The 27,927-nt window shown below is 42.0% G+C and overlaps 1 protein-coding gene across 2 annotated transcripts in view; it reads left to right on the top strand.

The window, feature by feature from the left end:
• MRTFA (myocardin related transcription factor A) overlaps window positions 1-27,927 on the top strand; it is a 2,407,897-nt gene that overhangs the window by 1,399,094 nt on the left and 980,876 nt on the right. For both annotated transcript variants that reach the window (XM_044075412.1, XM_044075419.1), the window contains one exon: window positions 23,352-23,521. In XM_044075412.1, the coding sequence (XP_043931347.1) occupies window positions 23,352-23,521 (170 nt within the window). The remainder of the gene's footprint in view (window positions 1-23,351; window positions 23,522-27,927) is intronic.

Below are 27,927 nucleotides of genomic sequence, written 5' to 3'. Positions count from 1 at the left end.
ACATCTTTCTCTTTTATTTCTGCCATGCTTTTAAAGTACATTTTCATTGTATCCCACCTCAGTAGTATACCTTCTGAAGTAATTTGCATCTTCCCTAATAAGTCATAAATTGTTTAAATACCCACTTTATAACAAATTAGTAGAAAAACTACATTGTCTCATTTTATATCCATACTCTGCATATTTATTTTTATTGGTACATCAACAGTTTGGTAAATACACATGCTCTTGTGAACCATAATTTCTAGCGAGACTAGCCCAGTTATTCTGTATTGGGGAATATTTAAACTAGGTTCCTGCTATGAAAGTCACATCTTCGATACCAAGTATTCTTATATTTCTTCAGAAATTTCCTTTGTTACATTCTCCCTTCTAGGTACTATGATACATCCTTACTATTGTAAATGAGACTCTAATTCGTACTCATAAATATTCCTTGCTGAAAATTTTAGGTGGACTGTGTGGGTATGTGGTCAATGTAATCCTTCTCCCCTGCCAGTAGTACAAATCTAACATTATCCTGATCATCTTCTCTCACTATAGGAACCACTCTCACAATCTCTATTATTGCTGGTTTCCTTTGGACCAAATGTTCTGTTGAATGTCTTCCCCGTAATCCCTTCTTTATCAAATTAATTTTCAAGTGCATTTCCTTTAATCTTGCTATGTGCCCTGTTCACTTAATGTAATTCCTTGGCTTTTCCATTTTTGTATATACATGGCCATTTGCATTTTGTGTTAATACTGATGAAGGCATTCTGATAAGTAGACATTGCTCACACATATAATGTGTTACTTCAGTTGAACAAGTTTCCATCTTATTGGTAATGACTCAGGCTAATCTTGTATGTAGTAGTTTCCTCTCATCTCTATCTGAACCCTTGTCACATTTCTCCTTCAATAAAAACACTCAAGAAACCAAAAAAAAAACCCCATTAACTCACAGCAGTCACACAAAACTATATATATATTTTATTTATTTTACATTTGTTGACCGGGCTAGTCTAACTGGCTATAAGTCCATTTTCAGTAGAGGCCCAGGGAGAAAAGCTCCACATAAAAACAAAGCAGAATATTGCAACTACAGATACAGTTCACTTGTCAGACAAAACAGCTTTTTACATGGTAACATAGTAATCATGATAGATAACAAACAAAATGTTTTTTTTTTGTTTATTTAAACGGCAGTGAGTCATCTATAAGGCAGTGTCACACATTCATAAAGTCCTTGCTGGGTACAATTATCCTAACCTATAATAAACTCTGAGAAGAATGTTTTTTGTACTGTCACACATTAGCTGAATGATCAGATTAACAGAGGGGTATAAGGTAATGGTCTTTAAAGTAGCTATGAAGTGAGTAGTATTTTAGTGCTAGAACCTAGGATAACAGGAAGAGGAATCTTAGTCTGGGTTGGTACAAGGACACAGCCAGTGGGTTGTAAGGTATATTTTGAGTTTCTTTTTGAATAGTGGAGTTTGAGAAAGAGATGCGAGTTCACCAGGAAGTAGGTTCCAGAATTTTCCCACAGTGTTAGAGAAAAGGGTATCCCCTGCTTTATTGTTGGGTTTTTGTCTAGATACCAGTAGTTTATTTGCGGAATGTAGGTTTGTAAGATTTTTATATAGGGTGATTAGACTCATGAGTATTGGTGTATTGCTTGATGATAAAGGGTCTTATGGGCAATAATAAGTTGATGGAGTAGAATTTGATCATGCAGCTCCAGCCAACCCAGTTGTTTCAGGTTTTGGCAGTGGTGGGTTCTAAAAGGGGAGCCAGTTGCAAGTCTGGCAATGTTATTGTAGGAGGTTGCTTTTAGATAGATTAATGTATATAGGAGAGGCATAGAAGAGAGTTGAGATAAGGTGGGTGTGGGCAATAGTAGTTCTAGCTATGGGAGTAAGGAAGGGTATAATCTTATAGAGGGAGCCTAGTTTTCTGTTAACTGATTTTATTGTGGTGTTGATTTGATATGAGTATCATAGTTAAGGTTGTGGTCTGTTGTTAAGAGTTTGGTGGTAGTGTCAGGAGATATGACTGTGCTATTATTAGATTTAGTAATGAAGTCAGTTATACATTTCCAAAAAGGAAGTCTACCAGCTGCACAGAATCGAATGCTGCATCCACTGGTACTACGTATCCCAAAGTTAAGGTTAGCCATGTCAATGTACATGTTACAGCATGTGTTTCTACTTACGCAGATTCTTCTCTAGCTCCCTCACAGATGTTCAAAAAAACTTGCATTGTTTCAGTAAACATTTACTTTTTGCCTCAAGAAAAATACACTGGCCTGCCTTAAACTAAATTGTGCATTATGCTTAATGCATTAAAATGTTATGGCAACTAGTTCTATGTCATTCACTTCCATCAGTTTCAAGCTTTTACATGTCTCTTCATCTTTTTCGAACTGCTGACCAGTGTTCTTTTAATACATAATTACACTGTGCCTTGCTGATTTTACTCCCACTGTTTAGACTTCTCATTAATAATTGCTCACACTTGCAGTCTGCTTGTCTTCAGTCAGAAGCAGGCACTTTGTATAAAACATCAGATAGTTAGTTTACAAATGCAAGAATGAACTACCATTCATCACATTTTTTCACCACTTTATTATTTTTTTTTTTAAGTATTTTTGCTTAACAAAATGTGTCAGTAGCTTAAGCTAAGAATGTAAATGTTGACCTGCTCGTTTATTATTTATTTATTTATTTACTGGGAAATTCCGACTGGACGCAGGTCCTTTTTCAGCGGATGCCCGGGTAGAAATGCTCCACATCATGTACATGATAAATAGAGATACAAAGTTGCAGCAATAGTAAACAACATTACAGGTTGTTGGGTTTAATACAATAACAAGATATTGATTATCAACAGTATGTACAGTAAATGTTGCAAGGTAAGATAGTTTCTTGTCGTTTATAATATTAGTAACAAAGTTGTCAGACAAGACTCAAATACCGCTAGCTAATTATGACTGTGGTTAGTAGTGGTGGTAGTATAGTTGGGTTAAGTGTCTAGGTGGGGGGGGGGGTAAGGGTGGGGGTACTAGTCTGGATTAGAACAAGGACAAAGCCAGTGCAAATTTAAGTGTAATTTGAGTGCAGTCTTGAAAAGGCTGCTGGAAGGTAGAGTAGATGTTCTTCGTGTTTCACTGTTGCAGTCATTACATTTGGGTAATCTGCTGGCAGGTTGCCCTCAGTCTGCCTAAATAACAAAGTCTTGGGTCCTGCGTCGGTTGCTGTCTCCTCTTCCATGACGTCAGGGGTATAAAACATGCAGCCGACGCCATTTTCATCAGTCATTCTTGCCGTGCGGTGCCCGAAGCAGAAGCAGTTCGCAAGTGCCGGTTGGCCAGCTCCTGAAATTTTTGCATTCGAGTTTCAGAACCGAAGTCTTCAAACTAAAGCCAAGTACCCCGTTGGGGAAACTTTTTCTTGCTCCTTACTGATGTCAGAAAAATTTAATAATTGCATTACTTGTGGGAAGCAAATACCTCATAAGGATTTTCATTTGTACTGTATTCCTTGCCTAGGCCCAGATCACAACGTGCCTTGCTGTAGCTTTTGTGCTAGATTTAACCAACGAACTATTAAGCATCTGTATATTTTTGCTTCTAAATATTTTGGTTCAAGATTTAATTATCCTTCATCGGTTAGCAATCCGACTACTGGAGTTCACAAAAAACGCAAAGAAAAAGTCAGAGACAGACCGTCGAGGTCCAAAACCGACGAAGCTTCTCCTAAGCCAGTCGCCAGTTCGCTGGTTCTTAGTGAGGCGCTTTCGCAGCCCCTGATACCTGCTACTTTTGAGTCTCAGGCCTCTACAGAGACCCATTCAGAGTCCGGTATGCTGCAAGATTCTCAGAGTATTGAACCCGCGGATGTCTCTCCCTTAGATGGGTCTAGAGCTGCTGAGCAGGCGTGGCTTCTGAGGGTGTTTTCAGGCCTCAACATTTTTATATTAAACCAACGCCAGCCTCAAAAACAAGGTCAAAAACATCTTCTATGTCTAAAAATACAATGCATGAGCCACGTGCTCAGGCCCCTATGCCTAAAAAACAGATGATCAAAATGGCTGAGGATTTAATTACCTTGATCAGGAGTTCCCAACCCCCCCTGCTAAGAGGCCTAGGCAAGGCACTGATTATGAATCTTCAGATCAGGTTTCCATTTCTTCTGATTCCTCTTCTGATCAGGAATTTTCTATTCCACCCTACGAGGATTCTGATGCAGAGGAATCCATCCCATCTACATCTTCTCCTGAGGATTACTCTTTTGGAGAGACTTTGCATACTTTAAGGGAACATTTTCACTGGGAGAGTCAGGACTTCTCTGAATCAAAAAAGAGGCTTAGGGATTTCCTTCTTTTTCCTCAGCATAGGCCTTTGGCAATACCTCCTGTATTAGACATTGTTGATGATGTGTTTTCGGAATCAAGCATGGCTCCTGATTCCCTGCCTCTGGCTCCTAGTAAGCCAGACAGATATTACAGGGTTCCTGACTCCCACAAATTTCTATTCAAAAATCTTGCTGCTGATCCTGAGACTATTTCTCAGGGTCCCAAGTGTGTAAAGGCCTCTACAGCCAAAAATCCAGGGCGCTGGATAGATGGGGAAAGAAGGTTTATACGTCTGCAACCTTGACAATCAGGGCCTTAAACTGCCAGTTTCATATGCTTAAATATCAACAGCATGTTATGGGCTTACTGAATCAGAAAATTATGTTGATTTCTGATTGTGTGGAAAATAGAGTTACAGGAATTATTGCATTCAGCAGAACAGGATGGAAAGCATACTTTGCAATGTGGTTTTGATTCCTTGGAGGCCTCTTGTAGGGCCGCCGTTACTGGATCTGTGATTAGAAGGCATGCCTGGCTCAAAGAGCAAAATCTGCCTGATCATGTTAAAGCTAAATTGTTGGATGCCCCTTTGCATCGTGATACTCTGGTAATAAGGCAGAAGAGGTTTTAAAGAAAATGGAAGACAAAGCTAAATCTATGCAAACTGTAAAAGATTTCTTGCAAGTGCAGCCACCCAGGTTCAGTAGACACTGGCCTACTAAAAATTGGTCCTTTCCTGTGTCCAACATAGCCATTCAAGGCAAATCCAGGTGCTCAAAAGGCTCCAGATACCAATTACAGGGTTCTTACAGGTCAAAGCAGTGTGGTGCCTCCACCTCCAAAACTGGAGGAAACAAAGCACAACCATATACAGTAAGCAGTCTCAATGACTTTCCTCTACCATCACCAAGCACTTATCTTTTGGCAGCCCCCTTGGGGGGAAAACTAGCACTTCATGCTCAAAATTGGCACTTAATTACCCAGGACAAGTGGGTATTAAACATAGTATCCCAGGGGTACAGATTTCATTTCCATACTTTGCCAATTCCAAAGGATGGCCGGATCTGCCATAAAACCAGTGGGCAGAGGCCCAGAAACAAGTCATATCCCTCATGGATATGGGGGCTATTCAACTGGTATCAGAAAAGGAAAAAGGACAAGATTTTTATTCAAGACTTTTCCTGGTACCCAGAAAAGACAATTCATGTCGTCCAATACTGGACTTATCGATTTTGAACACATTCCTGGACATTCCAAAATTCAAAATGCTGACTTTACAACAGCTACTGCCTATGCTAGGCAGGAATGCTTGGTTAGTAACTCTAGACTTAAAAGAGGCATACCTGCATATCCCAATAAGGGAATCATGCAGAAGATACCGCCACTTCAAAGCAGGTTTTTTGCATTACCAATTCTCTGCACTGCCCTTTGGCTTATCTACTGCGCCCAGGGTCTTTACAAAGTGCCTGGCACCAGTAATTGCATTCTGCAGACAAAGAAGCATTCAAATTTATCCTTGTCTGGACTATTATCTCATTTAAGCAGAGGACAAGGACACTCTTCTTCAACATCTGGCATTTGTAAAAAGGCTTCTGGCATGCCTAGGGTACACCATAAATGAAAAGAAATCACAACTGGTACCCTCTCAAATAATTACATTCTTGGGTGCAAGCTTAAGTACAACTGCCCAGATGGCTTACTTTACACCAGACAAACAAAGGCGACTGACAACATACTTCAAACAAATGGCAACAAAAACCCAGTTATCTGCAAAACAAATTCTGCAGGCTTTGGGGTTCATGGCATCCTGCAATCTACTAATTCCATATGCGAGACTGCATATGAGGAAACTTTAGTGGTACCTAAAAAGTTTATAGAGTCAACATTGTCGCAGTCTGGAAACAATGATTCCTCTCATTCCCTGCCTACAACAGGAGTTTCTTTGGTGGGCAGAGACATGTCACCAAAACAAGGGACTGTCATTCACTCTACCCCCTGCCACCCAAACCCTAACTGCAGACACATCAGACTATGCTTGGGGGGGACCCACCAGGTGGGAGGATGCATTCATGGCAAATGGAGCCCACACCAAATGCATCTGCATATCAACTAGAAAGAGATGCTAGGTGTTCAAAATGCTCAGACAGCCTTCAAGGACTTACTTTACTGATAAAGATGGACAACACCACAGTTATGTGGTACATAAACAGGCATGGGGGTACACATTCCTACTCCCTTTGCAGACTAGCCATGGCCTTGTGGAACACAGCCTTAACTTACCAAATACATCTTCAACCTCAGTTCCTGCCAGGAAAACAAAATACAGTGGCAGACGACCTAAGCAGAAATCTTATGGACCCGCACAAATGGAAACTGGATGTACAATTCTTCAGTATGTTAACACAGAAATGGGGGAGCCCAGACATAGATCTATTTGCCTCTCCCCAAAATTATCAGTTGGACAAATTCTGCACAAGAACTCATCACAAAAAAGCATGGAAAGTGGATGCCCTATCCTTCAGCTGGAAAAACCTGTCAGTCTATGCCTTTCCCCCTCTGCCTCTACTCTCCAAGGTCTTACTAAAAGTCAGACAGGAAAAACCAAAAATGATCCTAGTTGCTCCGGACTGGCCTCGCCAGCACTGGTACCCACTTCTAAGGAATATGTCTCAACTTCCTCCACGGTACTTGCCTCAAATACCTCATCTGCTGTCTCAGCAGAACAATCAAATTCTGCACACTCAGCTCCAAACTCTGAAACTTGCAGCATGGCTGATCAATTAATTATTCAAACAACACCTCTCAGTAAATCTGTGATGGATGTCATTTTGGAAGCCAGAAGGCCTAGTACTAGAAAATCTTATGCTGATAAATGGAAGAGATTCTGTGCTTGGAACCAAGCACAAGGAACAGACACAGCAAAGCCCAATATTCCTCAGATTTTACAATATTTGACTGAGATGCTTGACGAGGGCCTTTTTCTTCAATAAAAATCCATGCCTCTGCTATCTCGGCTCATTACAACACAGAACCTCCCCTCTTTTCTCATCCTCTGCTTAAACAGTATTTTAGAGGGGCCAAACATTTAAGGCCTCACAGAAGATCACCAACTCCTGCATGGGACCTCAATTTTGTGCTGGAAAAACTCACCCTGCCTCCTTTTGAACCAGCAGCTACTGCGGATATAAAATTTGTATCTTGGAAAACAGCTTTTCTCTTGGCTTCAGCAAGAAGGTTTTCAGAACTACAGGCTCTGATGGCAGTGGAGCCTTTTATTATATTTTACCCGATCAGGGTGTCTCTCAGGATCAATCCTCCTTTTATGCCTTAGGTGGTATCCAGTGTGGCTATTAACCAGACCATTCACCTGCCAACATTTTACCCAAATCTACAGAACAAGGAGGAGCAGATTCTGCATTTATTGGACGTACACAGACAACTAAGATTCTACTTAAACAGGACCAAATCTCTAAGAAAGTCTGAGCAACTACTGGTAGCATTTGCTGCAGGGTCAGAGGGGAAGGCTATATCAAAGCAGACTATTTCTAAGTGGATAAGCCACTGCATTAGTTTCTGCTACTTGCACCATGGTAAGCCTGTGCCCAAGGGGATCGGATCACATTCCACCAGGGCTGCCTCTACTTAGCAGCTTTTCTCAGAGGGGTTCCAACCAAAGATGTTCTAGAAGCTGCTACTTGGAGCTCTGTTCATACCTTCACAAAGCATTATCATTTGCCTCTCTTCTCCAAATTCAGGGCAGGCTTTGCCACTGCAGTTCTGCAGGGCCTTATAGCCGCTCCTAATGCTGTTTAGTTACATCCTCCCATCCATAGCTTTGGGATTCTACCCAAATGTAATGACTGCAACAGTGAAACATGAAGAACATAGTACAGTTGTGTACACTTACCATAAATGTAGATGTTCGAGTGTATTCACTGTTGCAGTCCGGGTTACCCACCTGCCATCCCCCTTTTTATATCTTTTTTTTCCTTCACTATACACTAAAGCCTTTGTGGTGTATTTACTTTTAGATGAAGGTAAAGTTTGTTTCTAAAAGTGCATTTATATATATATTCATGTTGATATATATTTGGGGGGCACCTGACATCTGGGGCAAGAAAAAAGTACAGTTTTGTACCTACCATAAATGTAGATGTTCGAAGATCCACATTGCTGCAGTCCTAACACTTGGGTAGTCCGCTGTCCCTCGGTCGGCCCGAATATCAGAGTATAAGGCTGACGTCGGTCAGGGCGCATTTGACTGACATCAGAACGTCAGGGTACAAATGCGCATGACCGACGTCATATCCTCAGTCTTTTCTTGCCCCAGATGTCAGAAGACCCTAAAGAAAAAGGTCCAAACCCATAGGCAACAGCTAAACAATCAACCAGCCTAACACCAAAAATATGTACAATATATACAATAAATACAATAAACACAATATACCTCAGATGGAAAACCCAACCCACACAACCACCTCAAACTACAGAGGGGAAGGAGGGAGGGTAAATTGGACTGCAGCAATGTGGATCTTCGAACATCTACATTTATGGTAGGTACAAAACTGTACTATGTTCTTCATCTCACATTGCTGCAGTCCTAACACTTGGGTAGAATCCCAGAGCAGAGGTAAGGGAGGATGGCTAAACTATAATGAAGCAGGAGCTGCCAGAATGCCCTGCAACACAGCAGTGGCAAACCCAGCCCTGGATTTAGAGTACAATGGAAGGTGGTAATGCCTAGAGAAGGTATGCACTGAACTCCAAGTGGCTGCCTCCAAAATATCCTTAGTTGCCACCCCCCTCAAAAAAGCTGTTGAAGTGGCAGTAGCCCTAGTGGAATGAGGCCTAATCCCAGCTGGAATCTCCTTGCCATGATGGGAATAACAGAAAGCAATGCAAAATCCAATCCACTTAGAAATAGTTTGTTTTGACACAGGCTTGCCCTGAGAGCACAAAGCAAAAGAAAGTAATAACTGCTGAGATTGTCTGAACCCTTTAGTTCTGTCCAAATAATATCGCAACTGCCTGTGTACATCTAAAGTGTGCAAAATCTTTTCCCCTTTATTTTGGGGATTTGCATAAAAAGTAGGCAAATGAATAGTTTGGTTTAAAGCCACACTAGAAACCACTTTAGGCATAAAGGAAGGATTAGTACGTAAAGATACCCTGTCCTTATGAAAAATTAAGAAAGGCTCAACTGCCATAAGGGCCTGCAATTCAGAAACCCTTCTTGCAGAGGTAATGGCCAACAAAAAAAGCAGTCTTCCATGACAAATATTTCAACTCAGCAGTCGCTGCAGGTTCAAAAGGTTGTAGAGTGAGTTTCTCCAACACAAAATTGAGATCCCAAGCAGGAGTAGGAGCTCTTCGTGGGGGTCTTAAATTCTTTGCCCCTCTAAGAAATTGCTTGAACAAAGGATGAGAAAACAATGGTGGGACACAGTCATAGTGAGCTGAAATTGCTGCAGCATGAATCTTAATAGAAGAGAAGGACAAACCTTTGTCCAATAACTCAGTAAGATATTGAAGAGCCACACTTAGATCAGGCTCAGAAACATCCAAATCCTTAGCTGCACTCCAAAACAAAAATCTCTTCCATTTATCTGCGTACACTTTCCTTGTACTAGGCCTTCTAGCTTCCAAAATCACATTCAAAACTTGTTGTGGAAGTTGAGACCCTCTATGGCCTAAAACAGAATATGCCATGCTGTTAGGTGAAGAGAGTGAAGTTTGACATTGAGCAAATGACTGTCCTCCTGGGACAACAGATGTGGAATCAAAGGCAAAGGCCATGGAGGCTTCCGTACTAGACTTCTCAGTAGTGGGTACCAGTGCTGCCGAGGCCAATCTGGTGCTATCAAAATCATCCTTGGCTTGTCCTGTCTGACCTTCAGAAGTACCCTTGAGAGGAGAGGCAGAGGTGGAAAGGCATACACATGAAGATTTGTCCAACTGAAAGAAAGAGCATCCACTTTCCAAGCTGTGGGATGATACCGCTTTGTGCAAAACTTTGGCAGCTGGTGGTTTAGTGGAGAAGTGAACAGATCTATGTCTGGAGTTCCCCAGGACACTGTCAATTTCTGAAATACATGAAGATCCAGTTTCCACTCGTGGGGATCCATGATTTGTCTGCTTAACACATCTGCTAAGGAGTTCTGTGCTCCTGGCAGAAACCTTGCCTGAAGATTGAGCTGTAAACTGAGAGCAGTCTCCCACAAAATCATTGCTTGCCTGCATAGAGGATAAGAATGCGTTCCCCCTTGCTTGTTGATGTACCACATGACAGTAGTGTTGTCTGTTAGAATCAACACCTGCCCTGGAAGAAGTAATTCCTTGAAAGCCATTAATGCAAACTGGACTGCTAACATCTCCTTCATGTTGATATGCAGATGTAGTCTGGCAGGCCACTTGTCTTGTATCCACTTTCCATTCAGATGAGCTCCCCAAGCATTGTCTGAGGCATCTGTCGTTAAAGTCTGACTCGCCTCTGGCCGGGTCACAGAGAGTCCCTTGTTTAGGTGACATTCCTGAGCCCACCACAAAAATACCTTTTGAATGCAAGGTATTATTTGAATGACAGTGTCCAGATCCTGGCAGTGCTGTGTCCATACATTTTTGAGATACCATTGTAGCTTCCTCATATGCAGTTTGGCATTGGGAAGCACCAGAATACAAGATGCCATGAACCCTAAGGCTTGAAGGACTGTCCTTGCAGTCAGCCCGGACTGATGAGATAGTTGATGGAAGTAAAGGGAAAGACTCTTTTGTTTGTCCGGGGTTAAAAAGGCCATCTGGGATGCTGTATTCAGTCTCACACCCAGAAAGCACATGTCCCGAGAGGGTACTAGACTGGACTTTATTTCGTTCACAGAATACCCTAGGCATCTTAGCACTGCTATCACATATTCCAAATGATGAAGAAGCTCTTCCCTTTCTTGAGCCAGAATCAGGCAGTCGTCCAAATAAGGATAGATTTGTATTCCTTTTAGCCTGAAGAAAGCTATCACTGGAGCCAGAACTTTCGTGAACACTCTGGGCGCAGTAGATAAGCCAAAGGGCAATGCAGAGAACTGATAGTGAGAATTCCCAGCTCAAAACGCAGATACTTCCTGCAACTTAGTCTGATAGGAACATGAAGGTAAGCCTCCTTGAGATCCAAAGTTACCATCCAATGATCTTTGCCCAGCAGAGGTAAAAGCTGCTGCAACGTCAACATTTTGAACTTGGGAATGTCCAGATAAGTGTTGAGGATAGATAAATCCAAAATTGGTCTCCACGTGTTCCCCTTCTTTGGTACTAGGAACAGGCGAGAATAAAATCCTAGGCCCCTTTCTGGCATAGGAACCGGCTGTATGGCCCCTATTTGGAGTAACAGTGAAATTTGCTTGTGAGCCTCCATTCTTTGTGGAGGAGGAATGTCTGGCATGCCTTTGAAAGGAGGCAAGGTATGGAAATAAAACCTGTAACCGTGATGTATGATATCCAGTACCCATTTGTCTTGGGTAATCAAACTCCAGTTTTCTTTGAAAAGTGCCAGCCTTCCTCCCAAAGGTGCCAGGCGAGAAGGTTCTGGCAGCTGAAAAGGTAGGTCATTGGGTCTGTTTACGAAAGGACTGACCCCTGCCCTCACTCGAAGACTGTGCAGGAGAACTCCCTGTTCTAGGCCTGAAAGAGCCCTGACCTCTGCCCCTGCCACGTCTAGATCTACCCCTAGACTGGGAATCATAAGAAGGATACGTCCACCCCTTAGTAGGCCAATTTCTACTAAACTTTGGAGGCTGAACCTGCAAAAAATCTTTAACAGTCTGCATAGACTTAGCCTTGTCTTCCATTGTCTTTAAAACTGCCTCAACAGGAGAACCAAACAAGACATCAGATTGCAAAGGGGCATCCAAAATCCTAGTTTTAACATGGTCAGACAAATTTTGATCCCTCAGCCAGGCATGCCTGCGAAGAACTGACCCAGTGGCAGCCACCCTAGAGGAGGCCTGTACAGCATCAAAACCACATTGCAAAGAATGCTTACCCACCTGTTCAGAAACATGCACTAAATCCTGTAACTCTTTACAATCAATACCTTCCGCCAGAGCATCAACCTTAGATTTCAACTGTGAAAGCAGATAATTTTGATATTTTAACATGTGAAACTGGCAATTCAAAGCTCTCATGGCTAGAGTGGAAGAAGTATAAACTTTCTTTCCCCATCTATCCAAGGCCCTGGCCTCTTTATCTGCCGGAACCGGATTCTTGACAACAGAAGCCTTAACACCCTTAGGCCCCTGGCTAACAGTTTCTGGGTCTGCCCTAGGACTCTTAAAAAGATACTTATGAGCTTCAGGCACCCTGTAATACCTATCAGGTTTAACAGGAGCAGGAGGCAAAGAATCAGGATTAAGAGAAGCCTCTGCGAACACATCTTCCACCACATTCAGAACAGGAGGAATAGCCAAAGGCCTATGCTGGGGTAAAAACAAAAATTCCCTAAGCCTTTTCCTGGAATCAGAGAAGTCCTGACCCTCCCATTTAAAGTGCTCTCTCATGGAGTGAAGGGTCTCAGAAAAAGAAAAATCCTCAGGAGGAGAAGCAGAAGGAGTAGAATCATCCACATCAGAATCAGAATAATGAGCATACTCCTGCAAGTCTTCAGCCGAAGACTCAGACCCATCCGAAGCCTGCTCCCAATCCCCCAACACTGGCTCAATCCTAGGCCTCTTATCAGGAGGGGGCATCGAGCCTCTGATTAAAGAAATTAAATCTTCTGCCATTTTGAGCATGTGCTTCTTGGGCACAGCACCTGAAGAACTAGGAGTGACACCCACAGAAGCTAAACTAGACCTGCCTCTAGGAGAAGCCTTGGAAGCAGAAAGAGAGGGCCTAGACCCCTTAGGAAGGGAGGGGAGTACAGTTACTTGAGAAGCCCCTACAGCCTGCCCTGCCTCCTGGGAGGCCACATCCTGTAAAATCAAAGTTTCTCCCTGGGACTCCAGAGAGGCCTCCGTCGGAACCACCAGTTCCACTGACGCCTCTAAAGAACCGGCGTCCGGTTCGGACGACTCCTCTAACCTAGGTTTAACTGCCTTGTCCTTGCGCTTCTTTGCGGAAGCCGGCGTCGGAGCATCCGACGGCATTTTGTAATTGCACCGCTTCCCAAAGACCAACCTGGCACAATCCAACCTCCGCTTTATAGTGCGTTTATTGAACCTAGCACAAAAGCGGCACCCAACAACGTCGTGCTCAGGTCCCAAACAAGGTATACACAAATTATGGTAATCCCTATGCGGTATCTGTTTCCCACAAGAAATACAGTTATTCACTTTTTCTGACATCCAGTAAACCACTGAGGCAAGAAAAAACCAAAATATTCCCCAACGGGGTACTTAACCAACTCTGACTTGGTCTGAAACTCCAATTGAAAAATTTCAGAACGCCGAACGGCACTTGCAACACTGCTTCTGCATCGGACCATGCGGCAAAAAAGACTGGGGATATGACGTCGGTCATGCGCATTTGTACCCTGACGTTCTGATGTCAGTCAAATGCGCCCTGACCGACGTCAGCCTTATACTCTGATATTCGGGCCGACCGAGGGACAGCGGACTACCCAAGTGTTAGGACTGCAGCAATGTGAGATGAAGAACATCTGAATAAAATGGCATCGGCTGCATGCTTTATACCCCTGACAACCTGACGTCATGGAAGAGGAGACAGCAACCGATGCAGGACCCAAGACTTTGTTATTCAGGTTGACTGAGGGCAACCTACCAGCAGATTACCCAAATGTAATGACTGCAACAGTGAATACACTCGAACATGTACATTTATGGTAAGTGTACACAACTGTACTTTATAGAGGGTGGAAGATTGTTCCAAAGTTTAGAAGTGGTACATGAAAATATGGCTTCTCCTGCTGACTTTTTGGGTTTGATAACAGTGAGTTGATTTTTGTTGCTTGATCTTAGGGGCCTAGTGGAGTGATAGGGTTGGAGAAAGGTTTGAATGGAAGGGATGTTAAGGGGGTGGTTAATAGGTTTATGAGCGAGGGTGAGTTGATTAAAGTGAAGGAGTTGTGGAGTTCTACCCAGTTTGGTTCTTTAAGAGAGATACAGTGATGGCTGCAGTAGGAGGTTCCAGTGGCAAATGTATTAAAACGGAGAAAGTTATCTTTTAATTATATATATAATTTGATGATTGTTGCACATTTACATACCACCCCCTCACAACTGCCAAAGATTTCAACATTGTTATATTAACTTTAGGACCAGCTATGTGGTGTAAATGGATAAAGCTTTAACTACATCACAGGTAACCAGAGCTAAACTGATGGCTCAGATGCCTGCAAGGAGCTAGCTGGAAAAGATGGGGATCAGCAGTTCTTCAGGAAAGGAAGCAGCTCTGGCTCACCACGTGGGTGATACCTAGTGGGAGCACTGGGTGTTCACCCATTGCTGTTCCAAGTCAGCTGAGCTTGTGCTACTGTAATGCATTCTAATTATCTGCAGGGATATGTATGCAGAGGAATATTTCCCCTCAAGAGGTAGCAGTTGTGACCTCAGAAGAGCCACTGTAGCAGAAGGAGGTTTCTGTGGTGAGTAACAAGCTGGGCTACTCTCTACTGCTTGACTGTTAACAGTGCATGGAGAGCTGATGGGGGTTCTTGAGCAAGAACAAATGGGCTATGGGACTCTCACAGTCTCTCACTAAACCTGGAATACCCAGGTGCCCATTCTGTGGTAACCGGTTGGCCAGTTGGATGATGCTAAAAGAGCCATTGGGCAAGATCCTGGAGTAGAGCACACAAACAAGCAGCATGATAAGTTTAACTTGCTTCTTTCCAGCCTTTTTTATTTTGTTGCAGTATAAAGCTTGGCTACATTACTACAAAAAAAGAGTACTTTCTTACTTTAATGTAAAATGCCTCTAACTGAATACTGTACAGGAATAGTTTATACTCGTAACAAAATGTAATAAAATTTACATCAGGAAGCTTTTATACATTTTACTAAAAACAAAAAAACCTATTATTTGCAGTCACTTCATCTGTCCAGTTACTGTCATTCTGAACATCAGTTACATAGAGCCGGGTTTGTAGTTTACCCACCTGTTTAACTTGGTCCACAAACCTCTAGTATTTTACATCCATTTCTTGACAAACCACAGCTCAAATCTCTAAGGTACATACATTAACAAGTGGCATTAACAAATGTGGTACATGTGGGCAATGCAAGTATATTTATGTAGGAAGTGAACTGTTTAAGTATTGGTTTCAAGTTTATGTTATCTGTACGTTAGCTGCAATAGTAAAGGAGTAGTGTACTTGGCTTTCTATGATTCTTGGTTTTGTTTTTATGTAGGCAAAACTGAGCACACATTAAGGACAAGAATACAAGAACACTACTATAATAAAAACAAAGAAAATTTGCAATGCCCTTTTTAAGCATAAGTTAGAATGTGCCACTAATAAAACATTCTTTTTCATGGTGTTGAACCAGGTTATACAAAACCCAAGGGGGCGGTCCCTGGGAATTTACCCCCGAATACCGTGAATTATTAATGAAGTAATGTGTATGTGTGTGTATGTATATATATATATATATATATATATATATATATATATATATATATATATATATATATATAAAATATGGATCTAGGACGTTTGCTCGAGTGAGCTCCATAATAACCGAACACACTTTAACGAAAGCGTTTTATCAAAAAAGAGCTTTCGTTAAAGCGTGTTACAAAAAAAATAAAATAAAACACTTCAGTTACATTATAACAGGGGGGCTTCACCCCCACACCCCCCCTACTTTAATAGTCTCCCTCCAAGACCGCACTACAGTGGGGAAAAGGGAAATTTCCCTTACCCGCAGCATTGTATAGCCTTGGCAACAGGCATACTTATGCGAAAGTGCTTCTTCAGTAAAAAGCACTTTCCCGTCCTAGATCCATATATATGTATATATATGTATATATATATATATATATATATATATATATATATATATATATATATATATATATATATATATAGAGAGAGAGAGAGAGAAAGATATATATAGATATATATATAGATATATATATATGTGTGTGTGTGTTAACTGGGTAGTTTATTTGGACGTAAGCCTCCTTTTTGAGGTTTGACTAGTGAACAATGTCTGGTTCAGTGACTGGCTGGGAGTTGCACTGTTGTCAAATATAGAAAGAATCAAGCCATGCACCCTGAGCTACAGGAAACAGCTTGATGACTGCTCAGAGCAATAATACTCAACTCTGGCAGAACCAATTCTATGTTTTGAAGCAGTCTTCCTTGGGAAGCCTCATGTCATCTAGTCTTGTCTTTTTATTTTTCATTTTGTTCTCTGACTTCTGCAGTTTTATGAGCTGTTTTGAAAGGCTACTTAAAGCTGCTTATGTTTTTTTAGCCTTTTGACATATGTATATGTAAATATATATATATATATATATATATATACACACACACACACACACACACAGACACACGTGGCTTACTTTTTTAAACACTCTCTGAGTACATTTATTTTCTCCTGTAACTTACAGGAAACAGCCTCTAGTAACTTGCACTGCTTATTGCTGAGTAACTGCTTAAGTTCTTCCTGGCTAGAGGTTTTTATTAATATTTTCTGGTTGATATTCCTTTATCGCTTTCAAATGTCTTCTTTGGTGGTGGCTTCCAGACAGTGTAATTACTAGCTATTACAGAAATTGATAACTTTTGCTACTTTTGAAACAATTTCTTGCTTCTCCTGTTGGACAAGATCTAATCAAAATGTTATTCAGTCAACTGCCATTTTGTAACTGTTACTGTTTTTATGATGTTCATCATGTTTCACTGTTGCAGTCATTACAATTGGGTTATCCTGCTGGCAGGCTACCCGCAGTCGGCCTGAGTTCCAAGGTCTAGGTCCGGCGTCGGTTGCTGTCGCCTCCTTGCTGACGTCAGTGCGCCAGGGGTATAAAAGATGCAGGCGATGCCATTTTCTTCAGTCTTTCTTGCCGCATGGTGCCCAAAGCAAAAGCAGTTCGCAAGTGCCGGTCAGCCGACTCCTGAGATTTTCAAATTCGAATTTCAGATCCAAAGTCTTCATTAAAGCTAAGTACCCCATTGGGGAAACTTTTTCCTTGCAGCAGACCTATGTCAGGAAAAAGTTAATAATTGTATTTCTTGTGGGAAGCAAATACCTCATAAGGATTTTCATTCTTACTGTATTCCTTGCCTAGGCCCTGACCACAACGTTGCTAGTTGTCGGTTTTGTGCTAGATTTAACCAACGCACTATTAAGTGTCGGTACGATTTTGCATTTCATTATTTTGGCAGAAGATTTAACTATATAATGCTGTCGGAGCAACCGACTACCGGAGTTTATAAAAAGCGCAAAGAAAAGTACAGGCACCCGAGGTCCAAAACTGATGGAGGCTTCCGCTAGGCCTGTCGCCGGTTCACTGGTTCTCAGTGAGGCACTTTCGCAGCCCCTGACGCCCGCTACCTCAGAGCCACAGGCCGCTTCCGACTCCCACGTGGAGCCGACTACGCCGCTGGAAACTCAAGGTATTGAACACTCGGAAACTATTCCTTCAGATGGGTCCGGAGCTGCTTAGCAGGCATCGGCTTCTAAGGGTGTTTTCAGGCCTACACAGTTGTATGTAAAACCATCTTCAGCTTCAAAGGCAAAGACTAAAGCAGCTCTAAAGATAAAGAAACAAGTCCAGCATTCTCCTGGACAGGCGTCCATGCCTAAAAAACAGATGCTTAAAATGGCTGAAGACCTAATTACTTTGATCAGGAGTTCCCATCCCCCTCCTGATAAGAGGCCTAGGCAAGAGATAGAATATGCATCTTCAGATCAGGTTTCCATTTCCTCTGATTCCTCTTCTGAACAAGAATATTCTCTTCCTCCCTATGAGGATTCTGATGCTGAATAATCTGTTCCTTCAGCCTCTCCTCCTGAGGATTATTCTTTTGGGGAAACCCTGCATACTGTGAGGGAGCATTTCCACTGGGAGAGCCAAGATTACTCAGAATCCAAGAAAAGGCTCAGAGACTTCCTTTTATTACCTCAGCACAGGCCCCTTGCTATTCCTCCTGTTTTAGACATTGTAGATGATGTATTTTCGGAGTCTGGACTGTCTCCTGACTCCTTGCCACCAGCTCCTGTTAAACCAGATAGATACTATAGGGTTCCTTATTCACATAAACTTCTTTATAAAAACCCTGCTGCAGACCCAGAAACTATCTCTCAGGGTCCCAAAGGGGTCAAGGCTTCCACTGCAAAAAACCCTATACCCTCTGATAGGGATTCAAGGGCCCTGGACAGATGGGGGAAAAAGATTTATACTTCTGTTACCTTGGCTGTAAGAGCTTTAAATTGTCAATTTCATATGCTTAAATATCAGCAATATCTAATGTCACTGCTTAAACAGAAAATGTTGACAAATTCAGAATGTGCAGAAAACAAAGAAATGCAGGATTTATTGCATGCAGCTGAACAAGTAGGAAAGCATACTTTGCAATGTGGTTTTGATTCTCTAGAGGCCTCTTGCAGGGCTGCTATTACAGGTTCTGTCATTAGGAGACATGCTTGGTTAAAAGAACATTATATGCCCGATCATGTTAAAGCAAAATTATTAGATGCTCCATTACAACATGATACCTTGTTTGGTGTTAAAGCAGAAGAGGTGTTGAAGAAAATGGAGGACAAAGCTAAATCTATGCAAACAGTCAAGGATTTCTTGCAGGTACAGCCTCTCAGATTTAGCAGGAACTGGCCTGCAAAGAATTGGTCCTTTCCAGTGTCAACAGGCCACAAAGAGGCAGATACAGACGCCCTAGAGGCAGATCACAGCCCCAAGGCTCATACAGGCCTAAATAATGGGGTGCTTCTACCTCCAAAAGCGGAGAAGAAAAATCACAGCCATACAGGAAACGGTCTCAATGACTTTCCCCTGCCAGCACCAAGCACTTATCTTCTGGCAGCTCCTTTGGGGGAAAACTAGCACTTTTTGCACAAAATTGGCACATGATCACCTAGGACAAATGGGTGTTAAATATCGTATCCCAGGGCTACAGGTTCCATTTTCACACCCTGCCAAGGCCAAACGGTATGCCAGACCTGCCACGCAATCAATGGGCAGAGGCACAAAAACAAGTTTCATCCCTCATGGACCTGAGAGCCATTCAGCAAGTACCACAGCAAGAGCAGGGACTAGGATTTTGCTCAAGGATTTTCTTGGTGCCCAGAAAGGACAAAACCTGGAGACCAGTACTGGACCTGTCTATCCTGAACACATTCCTGGATATTCCAAAATTCAAAATGTTGACTGTTGCAGCTTCTGCCCATGCTGGCCAAGAAGGCTTGGCTTGTGACTTTAGACCTAAAAGAGGCATACCTGCATGTCCCAATCAGACAATCATGCAGAAGATACCTCAGATTTATAGCTGGCTCAATGCATTACCAATTCTCTGCACTGCCCTTTGGCTTATCTACTGTGCCCAGGGTCTTCACAAAATGCTTGGCACCAGTAATTGCTTTTTGCAGACAAAGAGGAATTCAAATATATCCTTACTTGGACAACTGCCTTATTCAAGCAGAAAACAAGGACACTCTACTACAGCATCTGGCGTTTGTAAAAACATTACTAACAAGTCTAGGGTACACAGTAAACGAAAAGAAATCAAAACTCGTACCCTCTCGAGAGATAATATTCCTGGGTGCAAGCTTAAATACAACTGCCCAGATGGCTTATCTCACGCCAGACAAACACAGACAACTGACTACTTATTTCACAATGTTGGCAACAAAGACCCAGTTATCTGCAAGAAAAATTCTGCAGGCTTTGGGCTTCATGGCATCCTGCATTCTGCTAATTCCATATGCAAGACTGCATATGAGGAAACTCCAATGGTATCTAAAAAGTGTTTGGACTGAACACTGCCACAGCCTGGAAACAATAATTACCCTCATTCCCTGTCTGCAACAGGAGTTTAGATGGTGGGCAAAAGCCTGTCACCACAACACGGGACAGCCATTCACCTTACCCACAGCCAGGCAGACATTAGCAACAGATGCATCAGATTATACCTGGGGGGCCCACATGGCAGGAAGATGTATTCAGGGCACATGGTCCGCAAGTCAAATGCATCTACATATCAATCAAAAGAGATGCTAGCAGTTCAAAATGCCCTAACAGCCTTCATGGATCTACTTCATCCAGGACAACTACTGATAAAGACGGACAATACCACAGTCATGTGGTACATAAATAAGCAAGGGGGCACGCATTCCTACCCCCTCTGCAGACTAGCCATGAACTTGTGGGACACAGCATTGACTTACCAAGTACATATGCAAGCACAATTCCTGCCAGGAAGGATAAATTCTCTGGCAGACGAACTAAGCAGAAACCTAATGGATCCCCACAAGTGGAAATTGGATCCACAAGTCTTCAGCATGATAACAAGGAACTGGGGATGCCCGGACATAGACCTATTTGCCTCCCCTCACAATTGACAACTACAAAGATTCTGCACAAGGACTTATCACAAGCAAGCATGGAAAGTGGATGCTCTATCTTTCAGCTGGAAAAACCTAACAGTATATGCCTTTCCATCTCTGCCTCTCCTCCCCAAGGTACTCCTCAAGGTCAGACAAGAGAAGCCAAAAATGATACTGATTGCCCCAGACTGGCCCCGCCAGCACTCATACCCAATCCTAAAGAGCTTGTCTCAATTCCAAGCTTGGACATTACCTCAAATTCCTCACTTATTGACCCAACAAGACAGTCAGATACTGCACAAGCCAACTCAGAACCTTAAACCTGGCAGCATGGCAGATAATGTAGCCATTCAAGACACACCTCTTTCTAAAGCATTTATGGATGTGATTTTGGAGGCCAGGGGGCCTAGCACCAGAAAATCTTATGCAGAAAAATGGAAGAGATTCTGTGCTTGGAACCAGGCACAAGGTATTGACACGATTGTTCCAAATATTCCTCAGATTTTGCAATACTTAACTGAGATGCTGGATAAAGGCCTTTCCTTTTCATCAATTAAAATTCATGCCTCTGCCATTTCAGCTCATCACAATACAGAACCACCTATTTTTTCTCATCCATTACTAAGGCAGTACCTCAGAGGGGCCACAAACATAAAACTTCCAAGGAGAGCACCAGTACCTGCATGGGGACCTCAACTATGTCTTGGAAAAACTTGCACTGCCTCCGTGTGAGCCAGCCGCTACAGCTGATATAAAATTCTTATCCTGGAAAACAGCTCTGCTCCTAGCAATAACCTCTGCTAGACGAGTCTCAGAGTTACAGGCAGTCATGGCTGTGGAACCTTTTATCATTTTCCATCCTGACAGGGTTTCTCTGAGGACAAACCCTACATTTATGCCTAAGGTAGTGACCAGTGTGGCCCTTAACCAAACAGTTCACTTGCCTACCTTTTACCCAAACCCACAGAATAAGGGTTAGAGACTTCTGCATTCTTTGGACATTCACAGACAGCTACTCTTCTACTTGGACAGAACCAAAGCTTTCAGAAAGACTGAACAACTTCTAGTAGCATATGCTGCAGGATCACAAGGAAAATGTATCTCAAAGCAGACTATTTCAAAGTGGATAGGCCACTGCATTCGTTTCTGCTATTCACAGCATGGCAAATCAGTGCCTAAGGGCATTAGGCCACATTCCACCAGAGCAGCAACCACTTTAGCAGCAGCAGCCTTTCTCAAAGGAGTACCAACCAAAGACATCTTAGAAGCTGCAACTTGGAGTTCAGTGCATACTTTTACAAAGCACTATCACTTACTTCTCTACTCTAAATCCAGGGCAGGCATTGCCAATGCAGTTCTGCAGGGCTTGATAGCCTCTCCTAATCCTATTTAGCACCAGCCTCCCAACCATAGCTTTGGGATTCAACCCAATTGTAATGACTGCAACAGTGAAACACGATGAACATAGTACAGTTGTGTACCTACCATAAATGTAGATGTTCGAGTGTATTCACTGTTGCAATCCAGGTTACCCACCCACCATCCCCCTTTTCCTTGCTGGGACTTATCTGTACTTCTCTATTCTGTACATCCTATGTGGTGTATTTGCTTGTAAATGAAGGAAAACTTGTTTTTTGGTTATGCATGCTTATTGGCATTAGTGAGCCTACCGTTTTATGGGCACCTGACATCTGGGGCAAGAAAAACTGAAGAAAATGTCGTCGGCTGCATCTTTTATGCCCCTGGCGCACTGATGTCAGGGAGGAGGCGACAGCAACCGACGCCGGACCTAGACTTTGGAACTCAGGCTGACTGCGGGTAGCCTGCCAGCAGGATAACCCAATTGTAATGACTGCAACAGTGAATACACTTGAACATCTACATTTATGCTAGGTACACAACTGTACTTTTTTACTGTAAAGGCAAATTTATTGGACTCTTGTCATTTTATGTGGCTTTCTTTTTGAGAGAATCATTATTTTTCTTCTCGAGACTGTAAATATTTTTAAATTTAGAAGAGCAAAGAAGTTACATGCTTAGAGTTTAGAAAGTTAGTTTCTTTAACATATATTTCATTCATGATGCCAGTCAGTAAAGGAATAAAGAAAGCAAGAAAATGCAGCAGCAGAGTAAGTCAAACTCCAAAGAGTAACTCCATGTGCATTACTGAGTGATTGTGATATGCAGCATTATTGTATGTCCCCTATCAAGCTCACTTTATTGCACCATACATATTGTAAAAGAGCAAATGATTAAACATGGAAATAATGATAGTGGCATGCTAGAAAGTTTCCCTGCTCCTTTTTATTCCTGCATGCATATCCAACCAATGTTGCTTTAAAATAATGTCTTTCCTGTTGAAGGCCAATGTCTATTCTGTAGTTTTTGTGATGCAAAAAGACAATCTGAAAAGCATTTGAGATGTTAGGAGCCTGATACGGATGTAGTGACATATTCACTAATGGTAATATATTCTCTCCAATTTTTATGCTTCTGAAGGACACACAGCATACCCAAAAGATGCTGATAATTCGTCATTTGATGAAGATAGTAGTGATGCTCTTTCTCCGGATCAGCCAGGCAGTCAAGAGTCACAGGGATCGTTACCATCACCAGTAGAGCAGAAGCCCATTGACCATACCATAGTGTGCATCCATGCACCAGCTCAGGTAAATAAATTATTTTTAGGAAAGGTTGTCTTTTTCAGTGCTCTTTCCAAATGATGCACTAAGTGCAGTACTTTAAAATGATTTGATCTTTCTAACTGTAAATAACATGTTATGTAGTTGATGGACTATTTATTACAGAAAAAATATTTTATCTCTTTGGAAGTCTAGTAGGGTGTTTTTGGGGTTAACACTTTGTTCTTCACCAGAAAAGCTCTGAGTTGAAAGGATGGATGCAGCATTTTTGTGGTATCAAAGATTTTAATCAGTCTGACATTGGTAACCTTTCTGGGATCTTCTTTTGAGTTCCTTTCTCTCTCCTTTCTCTGCATGTATTACTTGTAGGCTTTTATGCTTAGGTTTGTATGCACCCTTCATTGACAAATGTAGAGTGATGACATGCATTGCAGTAAGGGTGTATAACTTTCCTTTGACCTCATTAGTTCTTTTCTGCCAATAGCTCAGTTTGGATTTTGATCCTTATTTGTGTTGTGCAAAAGTTCCTATGTTCAGTGCTTAAATGAAGATTTTGGAGGAAGACACTCCTGGTCATCTTCACTTTCTGAAGGATGATAATGGCGGAAAAGCCCAATGCAGTGGTCACTGAGGAGGAATTCCACATGGCAGCCCTTGGACAGTGCCTAGATCATCATCAGAAAGCCAAACCAGTAGAAGGCAGGCATTTCAGAAAGAGCCACCAGGTTCTCATTTATCTAAAGCTCTTTCTTGACTTACAGGTCATTGTCCTTCCACCCATTTTCTTCAGATGATGAAAGCTCCATGTAAGTGATATACCCAACTGCACCCCTTAGGGTATGAATTCCATGTTATGGATGCAGCCTTCTCCCCATTAAGTTCAAAATAGCATGTCCACAATCGTCCTGATCTCAAGGGTAAGCCAGTTGTCACCTGGCTATATCTTAGTGGTATTTCTCAAATTCAAGAACTGTTCATCTAAGTTTCCCTCGCCCAAGTGAAGTTTAATAGACAAGGTAGAGTCAAGTCAACCTATTTTTTAAAATCTTTGGCTTTAGCCAGATGTTTGAAGTCTAGTGGTTTCTGTCCATGGGAGTACACTAGCCCTAATGCAGAATTTTGAAATCTTCGTATGACTGTTAACATGTGCCCCCTGATCGTTGCCTACCTGAGACCTGGCACATACCAATGGCATGCTCAGTCCTTGCATGTCATCCATGCTAAACCTGTTGTTTTTGGAGATGGGATAAATGAGATTACACTTCTGCATCCTTAGGGGACTCTGAGGACCTATTGTTTATAAAGAGGATACATTTTCACCACCATATTCTCCCCTTCTGATGATCCTTGCTTTAGAGAAATCTTTTTTGATCCACTGGATCAGCCCAGTGGCTCCCCTTCCTGCACCCAAATGTGACCTGTATGTTCCTTCCTCAGTAGGAGAGCTCTGCAGGCCTTTCCTTCCCCAGTGGAGGAAAGAATTGGGTGTTTGTAAAGTGAACTTGATCCTTTGGATTATCCTGTCCCCATCCCCTTCGCAGCCTGCAAGCTGTAATGTATAGCTGCCTCAGGAGATGTATGCATGATTCCATGCACATGCATCCTCCTCACCAAGCAGCACAGTGTTTTCAGCACTGGCTTTTTATGATTTTGTTCTTTGATTTGACTTCTGGTTGCACTCTGCCTAACCGGTGGGTCTTCCTTTGATTTCTTTGTATTGCATTTATTTGATTAGTAATCATAGTATTTGTAGTGGACACCTGGGGCCTGACATTTAGAAGCCGTAATGGGGGCAGTTACATTTTGGCTAAGGTTAACCAAATGCTGTCAGAATATGAAGCTCCATTGTTAGTTATTTCCCCAGTCTCCTTGCAGTAACTCTATATTTGGATAACCCTATGTGACCTCTAAACAAGGACCTGCTTTTCTTTTTACTGTGTCTAGTACACAATCTTTAATATAGGGCCCATTTTGAATAAGTGTGATATTGTTCTGGACTTCAGTGGGTGGATTTTATATTTATCACAGAGGTAGGGCTAGATGAATTGTGTGGACATTATTTAATAGGTTCCATTACTCTGGGCCTTCATGTTGTTCAGAGCTGTGGCCAGAAAGATGCCAGTGGTGAGGTGGCTGTTTGCTTTCAGGTTATATTTCTGAATTGACCCACTCGGAGTAGGAATGACTTGCAGGTGTTTCCTTATTTGACATCCACATTGTTGTTTAGGAGAATGTAGGCAAGAATTTTGGTACGACTTGAAGATATTATGCAAGAATATCCAGGATGATTAGTTTTCAATGGCAGGTCAAATGAATGTGCTGTTGTACTCTCTCATATTATGGATATTTTAGCGGACCGGAGTTCTGCTGTAGCGACCCCTAATCGGGAAAAGCCGAAAGACACAAACAAAAATGCAGTTGTACCTCTGCATACGGGTTGCACAGATTTTTTTTTGATTGTGCTCCAGCTTGGTACATTTATTACAGAGCCCAGAGGTGGAATCATTTTGCTGTTTAGACCACTGCATGGTTCCTTTCACACTATGTCTCTCTCCACCTGTTTTGCCAACTGATGTTGAGTTGGCCAGTTGTAAGGATTTGTGAAGCAACATTATAGGCAGTTTGATACTCATAATGAATCAGTTCTTGCAGACCAACTTATGTAGCTGCAGCCTGTAATAGGTCTGTGACTGAAGCTCTGGATCAGGTTAACCAAGTTATGTGTACACTCAATTACTGTAGTAATTCATGAACACTGGTATGTTTGAAGTTCATGACCGAGTTAAGCAAAGAATGCTGGTGGCAGAGATTGGGTTTAGTGAGGGGCAGGTTATCTGAGTGATGCTCATTATGTAGTATATACCCTTCAAAGCTCTTGTGTAAGAAGGCCATGTTGCTTAGCAAGGTCAGTCATATTCAGCTTCTGTCTTAGTGTTTTAGCTCAAAACATCTTAACATCAAAGCAAGTAAGTCAAATACATTGAACAAATTAGATTTGAGAGGTGCTAAATAATGCTATAGTGGATACAGCCATCACAACCCATCATAGGCCAGTTCAAAAAGGAAAGTTTTAAGGGCCCACTTAAGTCATCCATTGATGGACACTGCTAAAGCAACATTTACAGCAAATTCCGTAGGTAAGAAGCCTGATGATAAGAAAAAACAAAATCCTGATGCCTTAGAAAACACATGCAGAACTGCTAGCAGCCCCTCAGAGGCTGAACACAAGACCCATGTAGGGCAGTCGAGCACCACTATCTTTTTCAGGTGTGAGGCATCCAGATTATGAATGGATAGGTACAGTTGCACTGACGTTTTGCACCATGATTCTATATTGTACAGGTAGCCAATGTAGGCAGTACCAGTACATGCTGTACCAATTAGTAATCTAGAAGCAGAATTCTGTACCATCTGAACACTGTTGCTATCATTGTTGGAAGTCTCAGGTACAGGGCATTGCAGTACTCTATCCTTGATGAGACTAGAGCATGAACAGCAACTGAGAGGTCTGCTTGAAGTAACCGTTGCTTATTCCTAGAGCTGTTTTAAAGATGGAAATGCAAACATTTCTTGACAACAGACACCTGGTCCCAAAGTGTTAGTCTTGATTCTAATAGCACACCTAGGGTTGCACACCTTATCAATAAATTCAAACTGATTGCCATAAAAGATGAAACTGGATGGGGGATTGATGAATCCCTCAAAGTTGCATGACTTCTCAAGGCCTCATTCTTGGAGGTATTTAGCTTCCAACTTTTTTGTTGAGTAAGCCAATGTATGACTTATAAGTCATCGGCCAGGGAATACACACATGCTATTTCATCTTGGAGAAAAGAGAGGTAAGTTTGTGTGTCATTAGCATAACTGTGGTATGCTAAACCCCTCTCTCTTAATAGATCTGTACTACCTTAAATCATGTGTGGGTGTGAATACTGTCTTCCTCAGGGTGTGACCATAGTTCATTATGAAGAATGGTGTATGGGTATTCTGGAATTCTACTGAGCTAAGTTTAAGAAATTGACTATGAGGAGGTTATGGATATTATTTCATCTCTGCTGATGATCTGTCACAGTCTAGAACTTGTATTTGTCAGGTTAGTGAAGTTTATTGGTCCTGTGATTTGCTAGCAAGTTGGTCTCTGACATTTGTTTCGACTTACTGATTATTTCTGTCCTGATGAAACACCTCTTGAACCAGGATTTTTTTTTAAGAGTGTTAAGAAAATACTTTATGTACGATTGCACTCATGTTTTACAGGTAGTGACCTTCGCCATATCCTTGTCAGTCTGGTTTTGTATCAAGACACGAGACTAACTGCCCTTTTATGGTTAGAAACTAACTCCTTATGGTAAGGGATCGAAGGTTCAGTGGTTGTATTCAGTCTTCTCCCCCCTTTTTTAATCAATTATTACATTATCGCTTATGATATAGGC

Source organism: Protopterus annectens, chromosome 1.part1 (genome assembly GCF_019279795.1).
Source record: "Protopterus annectens isolate FY-2018-M chromosome 1.part1, PAN1.0, whole genome shotgun sequence".
Taxonomy (NCBI): domain Eukaryota; kingdom Metazoa; phylum Chordata; order Ceratodontiformes; family Protopteridae; genus Protopterus; species Protopterus annectens.
This window is presented reverse-complemented; position numbering and strand designations above follow the sequence as displayed.